This window comes from Carica papaya, chromosome 5, assembly GCF_054855325.1.
Source record: "Carica papaya isolate Zhongbai chromosome 5, ASM5485532v1, whole genome shotgun sequence".
In the NCBI taxonomy this organism is placed as follows: Eukaryota; Viridiplantae; Streptophyta; class Magnoliopsida; order Brassicales; family Caricaceae; genus Carica; species Carica papaya.
In genome coordinates, this window is record NC_142313.1 from 39,371,733 (window position 1) to 39,384,857 (window position 13,125).

A 13,125-nucleotide genomic window follows, 5' to 3' on the forward strand; every position below is an offset into this window, starting at 1 on the left:
ATTTCTAATGTATTTATGTTTCCGAGTTAAGTGGTTTAGAAATTTAGAAATTTAGAAATTTATTTCATTTTTATCCAAGGGGTTTTATCTCCAACCTATTCAGCTGTAATTCTTTTTTCTTTTTCTTTTTTAAAAATTTTAAAATTTCTCTACCAGGATGTCCTCTAAGTTGAGAAGAATTTCCACTGCTTAAAAATCTTTTAGGAGAGATTTGGAAATTGTCTCCTATCATTTTTTCCCAATAGTTTTTCAGCAGTGTAAAAAATCAGCTCTCACTCCATTGTGAAAGTTCAACATGCATTTAGAGTCATAACATTTGTTGGTGGAACAATTAGAGGTTCTAATGACTGAGCATACACCAATATATCCACTAACAAGATGCTCGAGAATTTGCCGGAACAAAGAGATCAAAACTGCAAAAACTCTCTTCACTAAACCAAAACCATTTACAAAGAGTTCTCCTGCCTAATTGACAGGGGTAAATGTTGAAAGGAACTCATACAATTTACACAAATAGGAAGCTCCAAAACCCAAAACTAGAGTAGAATAAAAATAAATTAGATGGACTTAATTCTTTTACCTTGCTGTTTAAATGCTCCTATCATATATTGCAGTTGCAGAACTCATAGTTTGCCAGGCTGAGGTTCCTGAAGACGAATTGTCCAGGTTGTCTGACCCAGATGACATGTTATAGGAAGATGTAGTCTTTGTTTCAGCCGGTTTTTGTCCATTTCGCACTTTGAGGTCCATAAAATCAGATAGTAACCCTGGCTTTGTGATCTTTTCATCGTCAATGTCCTTCTTGCCTCTCAGCATCTTGACAACACTTGACATAGATGGTCGAAGTTTTGGAGAATCTTGGGTGCACAGAAGACCAATTTTTAGGAATCTACAAGCCTCTTCAGCATCAAAATCTCCATTCAAAGATGTGTCGACCAGCTCCACAAGCTCCTTTCTCTCGTACAGATCCCATGTCTGCAACAGAAAATCACGTGGGTGACTAAGCTTTTAGCTGGGAAAAAGCACTGTTACCACTCAATTAAAAGCCTCAATGAGAAGCTTTTTACTCCAACCTAAAATAAGGTCAACCATTCAGAACAACTCAAGATGCTGTCCATCATGGGACTAATACAACCTTCATAACTGCAAAGAAACATTCGTCTTTCATACTCAACTTGCAAGTCCTAACTTTGGGGACCTTTTCTCTTCACTTCCTAAATTATTAACTGATGCAGGTCTCAATTGTTTTAGAAAAGAAGACCTATATCATGTCCAATTATTCTACATGATTTGAGTTCTAGATTACCTGTTTTTGGTAGATTTCATAGGGAGCATAACTAAACAGATATTGCTAGAAAACAAAATACAAACTGGAAAGAAAACAAAACAGCAAGGAAATTGCAGGCCCATGCACTGAAACTCATGCTTCTTTCACTGCCAATGAAAGTTTGACCATATTTTGGGGGAAAAGTTCATTACCCGCTCAAGAAGATACTGCTGATCAATTGGCAACCGTGTATTTGTGTTACATCTTCCACTAACTATTTCCATAAGGAGGACCCCAAAACTGTAAATATCTGCTTTCCGTGTCAATTGGCCCCTGATTGCATACTCTGGAGCCAGATAACCTCTGTCAAAACAAATTCAGATACATCTGAGGATCACATCAATCTAACAGTTTAGAAAATTATGATGTAAAAACATGAAAGTTAATATCAACTTTCCTACACCTGACCCATTATTAATTTGAAAAAAGTTTTAACAGCTCAACAACAGAAACTTACAGAGGTTACAGGATCATAATAAATATAAGGGCAAATTACCATATTAGTTTTCGAAAAATGATACTTGTCACAATTTGCTCCCAAATATCTTTTTCGTTACAATTATTCCATGATGTTTTTTATTTGTTTCAAATTCTCAGTTTTCTCTCATTTTCTAACGGAAAAGTCTAAAAAAGTTAGACTGTCTGATTGTTTTAAAAACTAACTCAAAAAAATGACTTTATCTAATTAATTAACTTAATAACTTCATAAAAGTATTAGAAATATTTGTTATTATTATTAATTTATTTATTTAATCAATTAGTCAAATTCATTTTTTGAGCTATTTAAATATCCAAACATGACCTAATTATTTTAAGTTCTTTTTATTACAAAATAGAATGAAATTGAGTATTTGAAACAAATTAAAAACGTCAGAACCAAATTGTAGCTAGAAAAACATTAGGGATTAAATTATATATCAACCTTTGCTGACTAATTTAGTAATTAACCCTAAATATAATCTAGGACTGAACCAATATTACTTTATGACCATGACAAAGTTAAGACTTTATCAACTTAGCCCTGAAGACTCCTGAATTTGCATACAATTACTGTCATCTTCAGTACAGAATTACGCCCCACAAAAGCCACCAAAAAGTTGGCACATAACCAATTTATCCCACCGTCTACCACAAATAAGAAAACTGCAAATGCACAAAGTGCTGAAAATACATTTCTCAGAATTCTGTGATCTTGATGTAATTATGAATAACATATACTGTAAGAACCAATATAGCATGGATTTGGTAACTGACATGCCAAGAGAAAGCTAGCAAATGAATGCATATGTAGAACATGATAGCAGCAAGGATGAAACTTACATTGTTCCAGCCACTCGAGTGCTAACATGAGTCATGTCTGCTGGGATAAGCTTTGCAAGACCAAAATCTGAAATTTTGGCAGTTAAGTCTTTATCAAGCAGAATATTGCTTGCTTTTATGTCTCTATGAATAATGTGTGGCCGTACTTCCTCGTGAAGGAAGGCGAGCCCACATGCAACCCCAACACAAATCCTAGACCGAGTGCGCCAATCAAACTGTATACCACTGTGACCTGCACCTGCAAGTCAAAAGGTTCCAAATCATTCAACTTAATTTGTTTCACAGAATGCTATCTTATGTGCATGTATTTCGAATCCTGTAATACAATATACAAATATAGTGTTATTTCTATGTCTACATTAAATGTAAAATCATTTTTCAGAAATGTCGAAAAAATTTTTAGAAAAAAGTGTTTTCTTAGAAGGAAAAAGTAGTACTAGGTGAAATTGCTTTGCCATTTAATGCAAGCATCCTCAAGAAAGAGTAGCAAAGACATCTAATAGAGAATAAAGCTGTAATTACCAAGAAGAGTCTGAGCAAGGCTATTATTCTCAAGGTAGTTGTAGACCAGGATTCTATGATGGCCTTCCACACAACACCCAAAAAGTTTTACTAAATTTTCATGCTCTATTTCTGAGATCACATTAATCTCTGTCAAAAATTCCTTGACTCCCTGTCTTGATTCAGCTGCTAGAACTTTTATGGCTGCAATTTTCCCATCTTTGAGACATCCCTGAGCATCCATGAAATAATTTTTTTCAGTGGGAGAATCATGTTCTATGCCAAATACTTCATAAACCAAACAAAAATGATGTTATACTAAGATACGCAATTACCTTGTAAACAAAACCGAAGCCTCCCTCCCCAATTTTATTGGTGGGACTAAAATCATTGGTGGCAGTTTTTAACTCTTTGTATGTGTATATTTTAACATTGCTAATTCCTGAAATTTCTGTTCACAAATAAAAACCATTCAGAAAATAAAATCCTCAGTTCAGTCAGAATATGCAAAAAATTGTTCAATGCGTAGTGTAGTTAACTTTTACAAACAGAGTAAAGAAATGCAGAAAGAACAACAAAAGCCTCATTTTAGTTATAAGAAATTATCGGGAAAAAACTTCCTCAGTAAGGATAAATTCAGAACAATCTGTCAAAACTTTACTTATTCAATTTTCCCTTAAGTCCTTTATCAGTTGTAACTTGCATATTAATTGCTATTTCTGTTTACCTTCATTACAATCAAAAGAATCGTTCATTGATGAGGCTGGCCTCTTATGGAATACGAAAGAAAAGCAACCCATAACTGTATGATATTCTCCGACCAATTCTCCGAATGAAGACACTGTGAGAACCTGCCAGAATTGAATCATGGGAAATATATTTTATGTGTAATTAATTAATTAATTAACAGCAATAATAAAGGAATGCAATATAATGTTATGAAGGACAAGCCAGTCTCATCAGAACCATACTCAATTTAGATGATTAACAGAACTAGAAACTTAAATACAGTAAACTGTCCAAACTGGTTTCCCTCAGCAAGCCTTATGAAACTAACAGATCAGAGCTTTCATAGGAAAATAAGCACACAGAAGGCACCAAGCCCTGCCCAGAACTTAAAACTTGAATCGAATATTTGAAAGGTAGGAACAGTGATGCTTTCTTCCCCTATATGTGATCACCAGACCCAGGTGGGACAACAGTTTTAAACATTTACCCACCTGATCTGCCATCTCTCTCCATTGTGCTGACACATATCCCCAATTTGGATCTTAAATTCATTCCTCAAGTATGTTTGAACCATAAAGCTAACTCTATCCATGCTAAGATTTCCTATTCATTGTCTTTCAATTTTTGTGTAACATTTTTGCATTTGCTGCAGCCACTGACCTTGATTCTTACAATCCTCTCTTTAAGGCACACTAAATTCTACCCCGTGCACATGAAAAGAAAACATCTCCTGAATTCTCAACTCCACCAGCCACGTGACGGGAGAAGTAAGCTCTCTGCAAGTTACATACAGAAGGAGCACCAGTTGATTGACGTACAAAAACATCAACTGAATCAAACTGTATAGAAACTCCATTGAAGACAGCCTCTACATGCCATTTACAGGCCTAAAGAAGTCTTTCCCCAAAATTTTTGGATGAGATTCAACTAACCACTTTGGAGTCTACATTGCTAGAACCAAATTTCACAGCTAACATCCTTTTGTATTATCAGAGATAAATTGAACATCCAAAAGAGGGACCAATTTCTTAAAGAGGAGATTAGTTCCTTACTTAGACAAAATTGAACCAGTACATCAATGCAAAGAAGACGCACAATCAAATCCAGTACGGTCGAAAAGACGAAGCAACGCAACAAACACCACTGGATCAGAAACACAGCTATGGATATAAAAATCCGAAAGCAGATATCACGAATCAAGGCGAAAAAAACAGTCTAGCAAAAGCCCAACGTAAAGCAGAAAAACGCTAGAAAATCCGAAAAGGGCAAACAAAGTTCGTCAGTAAAACAAACTACAGAAACAACTAACAAGATCCATATACGTAGTCGACCATAAATGAGAGAAGAAGATGAAGAAGAAGAAGATGATGATGATGAAGAAGAAGAAGATGATGATGATGAAGAAGAAGAAGAAAAGAAAGGCAGATGCAGAAACGTACCGGAAAAGCAAAAGATTAGATGAAGGAGAGGTAAGGTAGTGAACGCAATAGGAGAAGAAGAGAGGAAATAAAAAGTTTAAGATCTTAGTAGGCCATGTCGAAGAAGGGACGCGTCTGGTGTTTTGAATATTTTCTGTGTTTCAGGTTATCTGCCGAAGACTGACTTCTACATAAGCTCCTTCCTCCTGCCGCCTCCGTTGAAGAAAAGTAAATGGTGGAGACCCTGGCTTCTCGTACGGTGGCGCGTAAAAGTCAACGAGTCAACTTTTAGGACACACTTCTTATCATAAATTTCCACGTACCAACCACTTCCATATAAAACTACGGCGGTAAAACTTATTATTATTATTATTTTATCAATAACAGGAAGAAGGGATAAAAATTTATACTAAAAGCTTAAATTTAGGGAATTAATTATTATTATTTTATATTAAAATAAAAAAAAATAAATTTTATGTCAAATTTCACATTTATAAAAGTTTTATTAAAATTTTAATTATTTTATTAATAGTCACTATTTAATATCGATAATATTTTATTTGTAAAATAACTAGATTAAATTTTTAATTACATTTTTTTTTTTACCTATTTATCCCACTTCTTAGTTAATTTAGTTACTCGAATTAAGAGTAAATTACCGAGTATAAACTCATAAATTTTAGCTACTAGGCCAGAAGATTAAGACCGTAAATAAATTAAAGTGAAAACACGTGTTACACGTGTGGTTTTATAGGGAATTAAATAATTTTATTGTACGGACACGTAAACTTGTGGTTTTAGTTTTCTTGTTTGACTTAAGGTTCTCGGACCAACTTGTTTCTTTAAATACGGAGCGAGTTGACTTTTATTTAATACAAGTTTGTTTTTTTTAATGACATATTTTCAAGTTTGTAATTTTTAATTCTGCTGTCATATGTAATGTTTATATACTTCAATTATGACAATTTTATATTCGTTTCTATAATAATTTTTTAAAAAATCCATCAAAGTTTAAAATTAAAAACATAATTTTTTAATTTATATTAGATAAATTATTATAAAATGTTAATTTTAATAATTAAATTGATGATTTATTAATTTAATATTTTATTTTTTTTATTTTTTTATAACCGTTAAATAATACTTAAAATAATAAATAATATTTTAATAAAATAAATAACATCTAAAAATAAATAATAAAATTATTATATTTTGTGAAAAATTAAAATATAATAATATAAACCACTATCAATTTTATTTTGATATTTCTTTTTATTTATAAAAAAAAATTTATATAAATTTTTCATCGATTAAAATTTTTAATTTTTTATGTGTAATAATTAAATAGAAATAATAAATAAATAAGAAAATTAAAAATTTTATCGACAGGTCTCTCAATCACATTATGTTGTATTATTTTTGAAAAGTATGTATTTATAATTTTTCGTTATTTTATTATTATTAAGATATGTTGAATTTAATAAAAATTATTTTAATTTTCTTATATAAAAAATTTAATATTTATTATAATTTAATATTTAATATTTTTTTTGTTATAATGAATTTTTTTCATTTATCAACCATGGGGAATATTCTCTTATATTTTAGTCTGGTAGGTTTTATAATGTGTCGCATCAAATTTTTTTGTAGTTGTGAGCTCGGGAGGAAAGAATCAATCGATGGTGATATATATATATATATATATATATATATATGCACACGCATACTCGCACACGAAGAATGGCGATTTCATAAGTTCGTTTCTGGAAGAAGAAAAAGAACAATATATATATATATATATATATATTCGAGTTATGTGTTGTAAGCATATATATCACAATATATACTAGACCTTATATTTAATTATATAATTATATATAACAGTGTGTATAAAATCATATTTCAATATATATTTAGATTACACTATACATTATATAAAATAAATTTAGATTACTGGAAAAATATTCCAATTAAGTTTTCTCTTTATGAAATCAAGTTTTTTTTTTGTCAAGTATAATTTTATAAATTTTTATGGTTGTTAAGGATAATTGTATTTTGAAGCAAAATGAAATCTTATAATGATAATTGCACTTAATGATATGTATGTAGTAGATAGACATTATGTTGGATTTTTCTAATATACGAGCTTAATGTAAATTTTAGTATGCGTATCAGATTGTCAATTTAATGAACTCGTTTAAAAGTGATCAAATATGGTTAAATAATATTGAACTTTAATGTATCAGATTTAAGTATGGACTTGTAATATATATATACTATTTTTGTAATATTCTCACTTTATGATGGACGAAATGAAAATTATAAAATTTAGTCGATATAAAAGGCAGTTATAGTCTCCAAATTAAAATGTTGTTATTTTATTTTTCTGAAATTTCGTCACCAGAAAAAAAAAACTAGTTTCAAGACGTCGTTTGATTCGGAAGATCCTAATGCCGAATGTGAACAAATATTCTGCGATGGATTCAGTTATGTTTTCGATTATATTTCTCTTTAATTCAGTACTAGAATGTATGTTTAATTTTTACAGATTTATGAATTTAAAAAGAAATGTTATTCTAACAATCTAATGATGCCTTACTACCGATGAAATACTTGATTAATCAAACTCTTAAATATAATATCTAAAACTTATGTTGATATAATTTTTTTCTAAAAAAAATTTAAATGTGATCTCTCAGTTATTATTCCCAAATCCCTAGAGGAATAAATTTTGTTACTTTGTCCTAATAATATGGAGTCTTCCTAATTATCATAAACAATTTTTTACAAATTAAATGTAAATACACCATTTTATAGAGATGATTAGTTGGTGTTTAGGTCATTTTTAGATATTATCTTGGTGTGAAAAAATTGAATATAAATGCACTAATTTATAGAGATAATTAGTTGGTGTTTAGGTCATTTTTAGATGTTATCTTGGTGTGTCTGTTTTTTTTTTTTTGAGTTTTTATAATTTCTAATAAGGTTGCTTATATTTTGGTTAGGAATGATCTTTTAATACTTGATAATTTCATTTGTATTTTGATTATTTCATTTGTATAAATGAGACTTTTATTTCTTTTCTCCATCTTTTGAAGTAGGATGTCCTAACTTTTTTTATTAAAAGAGAGAAAACAACACCAAGCCTAAGTATTATATATTTTAGGTCAGTACACCCAGACAAAGTCATCACTACTGAGCTGAACAAGTTTGACAAAAGTGTGACGATGGAAGTGCAACCCGGGAGACATCGAAAAAGCGTGGTTGACTAAAAAGTTAGCATAATGATTGCATTTTCTGTAGACATGCTGAATCTAGATCATTCAACACCTATCCAAGCAGATGTTAATAGCTTGAATAAGGTTGGAACAAACATTGATATGAATCAGCTCATGGAAGATAACTCTGTTCAGAACCTGAACTGCAAGCAGACTGTCCATTTTAAGAATGATTTTACGCGCACTCAAATTTTAGGCCATCCAAAGCACCCCCCAACTTGTCCTGTAAGACAAAATACGTATTGATATTCCGACTAAAATCTCCCAGCCAAGTACCATTTGATAGGTCACGATTAGAGCAAATAATGTTTTATGCTTTGGGTACAAAAAGAACCACATATTTAATTACAAATTTTAACTTTATTTTATTACTAATACGTGCTGGTTTAAATATATGATTTCCTATTAGTTACTCCCTACAATTATGAAGTATAATTTGAAAATGAGAAAATGGGATAATGGGGTACATTAGTTAACGAGAATAATGGAGACACTAGATTGTTAAGATATGTATTCACTGTTTTATAGTGTTTAACTTTTATATTGAGAGATTATAATATCTTGCCTTAAAAGATCATACAATGTGAAATATAACTGTCTCGCGTAAGTAATAATGGGTTTTGTTGCACATAAGTCATCTATATTTTGAGTTAAATAGTTGAAGTATCTCTTTCCAAAGGAATCTCTCCAAATTCATAATAGGTTGAGATTAGTAAATTAGAAGTGTGAGGTATAGACTTTTTGGCTAAAATTGTTAGGATTAGCGAAAAAAATCTCTAACAATACAATCTTAGCATATTTTCTTTCTTATTCTCGTATTGTTCCGTCAAGTAAATTTGAATTAAATTATTCTCAGCCAAGAAGTTCAAGATTATGCAAGAAGAAATATTGGCCTTACGAAAAAGTTACCAAATTAATGTCAATTCGTACTTTCATATTATGATCAATGAGTTTTTATATACTAAATATGAAAGATTATTATAAGTTCTAGGAGCACAAGTAAGTTGGCATACCCTATACATATATTATTAGATTTAAAATTTTTTACATAATTTTTTTGACAATATTTTAAATAAATCAATCATATTTATAAGTTCTATTAATTCATTTGTACTCTACAATATTTGTCAAAGATTGAACTTCTCCAAAAATTGAAGAAAAATAGAGTAGATTTTTCCTGTCAATTAGAAGAAATTTTATAGACATAGAGTGCAAGAGAGAGGACAAATATCGAAAATTTAAGAAAATGAACAACCTGCTTTTATTAATGAAAAATTGAGTATCTATATACAGAGTCTAATCACAATTAACCACTATAATACTGATTAACTAAAAACTAATATAAACAAACTTAACCAATTAATTGCAACCACTTTAATAGCTACTGACTATGTATGTCTTACTTAAGGTTTGACTTCCTATTAGCCCCCCCTCAAGCTGGAGTATATGTATTTTGTATACCCAGCTTGATGATAGCATTTTGGAATGCTGAAATAGGAAGAGCCTTTGTAAAACAATAAATTAATTGAAGACTTGAAGAAACAAATAACAAATGTATAAGCACACTAGAAATTTTTTGTTGAAATAAATGGCAATCAATTTCTATATGCTTCATATGCTCATGGAAGACAGGGTTTTCGGCAATTCAAATTATTGATTGGTTGTCACAATATAATCTTGTTGTTTTTTAAGGAATTTACAAGTCTTGAAGTATATATTGAAGCTATTGAAGTTCACATGTCACTATTATCATAACGCGATATTTAGTTTCTGACGAAGATATGGAGGTCATTTATTGTTTCTTTGTCTTTCAAGATATTAGGGCATCACCTAAAAACACACAAAATTCGATTACAGACTTCTTTGAATCAATGCAAGAAGTCCAATCAGAATAACTAAAAGCATAGGATGTAAAGAGTTTTGAGAAAGATAAAATAATCCCTGTCCTGTTGTGCTCTTCAAATAACATAGGACCGATGCGTTGCTTGTAGATGTTGTTGTGTCGGTGAATCTAAAATTGAGATAATTATTGAACTGTAAAAGATATATTTAGTCTATTGTTAATAAGATATAGAAATTTGCTAATAAGATGTCTATAAGAAGTAGAATCAACTAAAGGTGAACCAACCTGTTTGCATAATTTGATTGAGGTATTCATAGGTGTAGGTGCAGGTTTGTAATATAAAAATCTAGTATCATGCAGCAAGTCCAATGTATATTTGCATTGACATATGTTGATCCTTGTAGCAGAATGAGCTACCTCCAAACCTAAAAGAATTTGAGCTCACCAAGATCTTTAATTTTGAATCTCTCATGCAAATAGTTTTAACAAGTTGAATTTGATGCATATTATTACTGGCAAGAATAACATCATCAACGTATATGGTAAGAGCAATGAAACATGAATTTATATTTAAAAAAAAATAAAGAAGAGTCATAATGAGCTTGTTTAAAACCTTGAGTTTTCAAGGTTTTAGAAAGTTTAAAATGCCATTCTCGGCTTGCTTGTTTAAGCCTATAGAGACTTTTCTTTAATCTACATACTTGGCTGTCTGCAGTAGCTTGAAACCGCGGTGGAAGTGTCATGTATACTTCTTCATGAAGATCATCATGAAGAAAAGCATTGTTAATATCTAATTGATGTAAAAACCAATTTTTGGAAACAACCACTACAAGTAACGTTCTTATTGTTGTCAGCTTTGTTACTGGGGAGAAAGTAGCAAGAAAATCAACACTTGATTGTTGTTTATAACCTTTTATAACTAGTCGGACTTTATACCTCTCAATGGACCCATCAACTTTTTTTTTTTATTTTATAAACCCATCTATGTCCGATTGTTTATTTATTAGAAGGTAAACTTATCGTTCCCATGTATTATTTTATTATAATGCTTGGATTTAAGCAAACATAGTCTCTTTTTAATAAGGATGCATGATGGCTTCATTGTATGATTTGGGTTCTTTTTCTTGATGTATGACAAAAATGAATGATTTATGAGCGTCATTTATATGGTTATAGGTAAGGACATTTGAAATTTTATGTGGTGTAGATGACTTTGATTTGACTTGGGACTTTAGACCATAGAAATAGTAATCCTTCAAATATGATGGTTACTTTATAGACCTATTAGAATGTCTATATATTGAAAAATTATGCATGGAATATTGGTCTGAAATTGGCTGTGTATTATAATATTGTTCAGTATGGTTATCTCCAGGTATATAATTGTCTGTAGGTTGTATGACAGGATGTTCGGGTATATTAAGTTGTATAGGTTCAGGTATGTCTGATGTAGGTTGTTGTGTGGCAAAAATATTATGTTTAGTTGCTGGTAAGTGTATAAAGTCATGATAAATGTATGAGAGGGATAAAAAACATTATCAGAAGTGATTGGTTGAACATAATTGTCATGGACTCCATCTTGTGAAGATATGGACCCGAACCTGCCACTATTAACATTTGTCAAATAAGAATCAATATATGGTATATTTGTAAGACTGGAATTTGCTGTTTCAGGGGAGGCAAAGGAAAAAGAATTTTCAACAAATTCTACATCTTAAGATATAAATTTTTTTAATTCAAGATCATAGACTCTATATCCCTTCATATTCGAGGGGTAACCAAGAAAAATACATTTGTAACTCGAGAATCAAACTTAGATCGTTAGACATTATGGGTTGATACATAGCAAAAACAACCAAAGACTCTCAAATGATTGAATTTTGGTGGAACATCATATAGTATATCGAAGGATGTTTTATTATTAATGATAGGAGAAGGTATACTGTTAATGAGATAAACTGCATGAAGGATATAATCTGTTCAAAATTTTATTCATAGATGAGCTTAAAACTGCAGAGCCCTTCCTACATTCAAGATGTGTTGATGCTTTCTTTCCACCACACTGTTTTGTTGTGGTATATAGGGGCATGAATTTTGATGAATAACCCATTTTTCAACATAAAATTCTAGCATGTCAAATTCTTTATCATTGTTTGATCTTATGCACTTGATTTTCTTATTGAATTGTACTTTTACATATATAAAGAAATGGATGATGATCTTTCTTGTTTCTTCTTTTGTCCTCGTAAGAAATAACTAAGTATATATACTCTTATCATCAACAATAGTAACAAAATAATGGTGTCCATACAAGGAAGCAATGGAAATTAGACCCCATATATCAAGATGTATCAAATCAAAGCAGTATGTAATTTTAGAATTACTAACTGAAAAATGAAGTTTTTTTGTTTTACATAGTGATAAGTATCACAGACAAAGTTCGAACCAGGTATGATGAAATTATCAAGTTTATGAGTACATGAAGTTTTAGCAAAGAAGGGTGTCCAAGACGAAAATGCCATAAGATTTCATTATTGACAACATGGAAAGGTTTGCTAGAATTATTCTTACAAACATTATTAACAGCAACAATGCTCTCGATCTTCAAAAATTGTAGATGGTTTAATCCACTATAATGTTCAGTTGTACATATCATCTTTCGGGTTAGAACATCCTATATCAAATAATGGTTACTATTAAAAGTTAAAC

General features: G+C 30.6%; 1 protein-coding gene across 3 annotated transcripts; it reads right to left on the reverse strand.

Moving 5' to 3' along the window:
* Positions 1–407: 407 nt before the first annotated feature.
* LOC110815967 (Protein kinase superfamily protein) lies at positions 408–5,569 on the reverse strand. Of its 3 annotated transcripts, XM_022043961.2 has the most exons (8): positions 5,317–5,569; positions 4,930–5,020; positions 3,876–3,999; positions 3,484–3,599; positions 3,170–3,380; positions 2,648–2,885; positions 1,480–1,630; positions 408–975 (listed from the first exon to the last, which is right to left on the reverse strand). In XM_022043961.2, the coding sequence occupies exons 3-8, from the start codon at positions 3,946–3,948 to the stop codon at positions 589–591; spliced, it is 1,176 nt and encodes a 391-aa protein (XP_021899653.2). In that variant the 5' UTR covers positions 3,949–3,999; positions 4,930–5,020; positions 5,317–5,569; the 3' UTR covers positions 408–588. The 3 variants fall into 3 exon arrangements, with proteins under 3 accessions (XP_021899653.2, XP_021899645.2, XP_088076974.1); XM_022043953.2 differs by lacking the exon at positions 4,930–5,020 and having other exon boundaries at positions 5,317–5,568; XM_088220848.1 differs by lacking the exons at positions 4,930–5,020; positions 5,317–5,569 and adding an exon at positions 4,538–4,916.
* Positions 5,570–13,125: the final 7,556 nt, after the last annotated feature.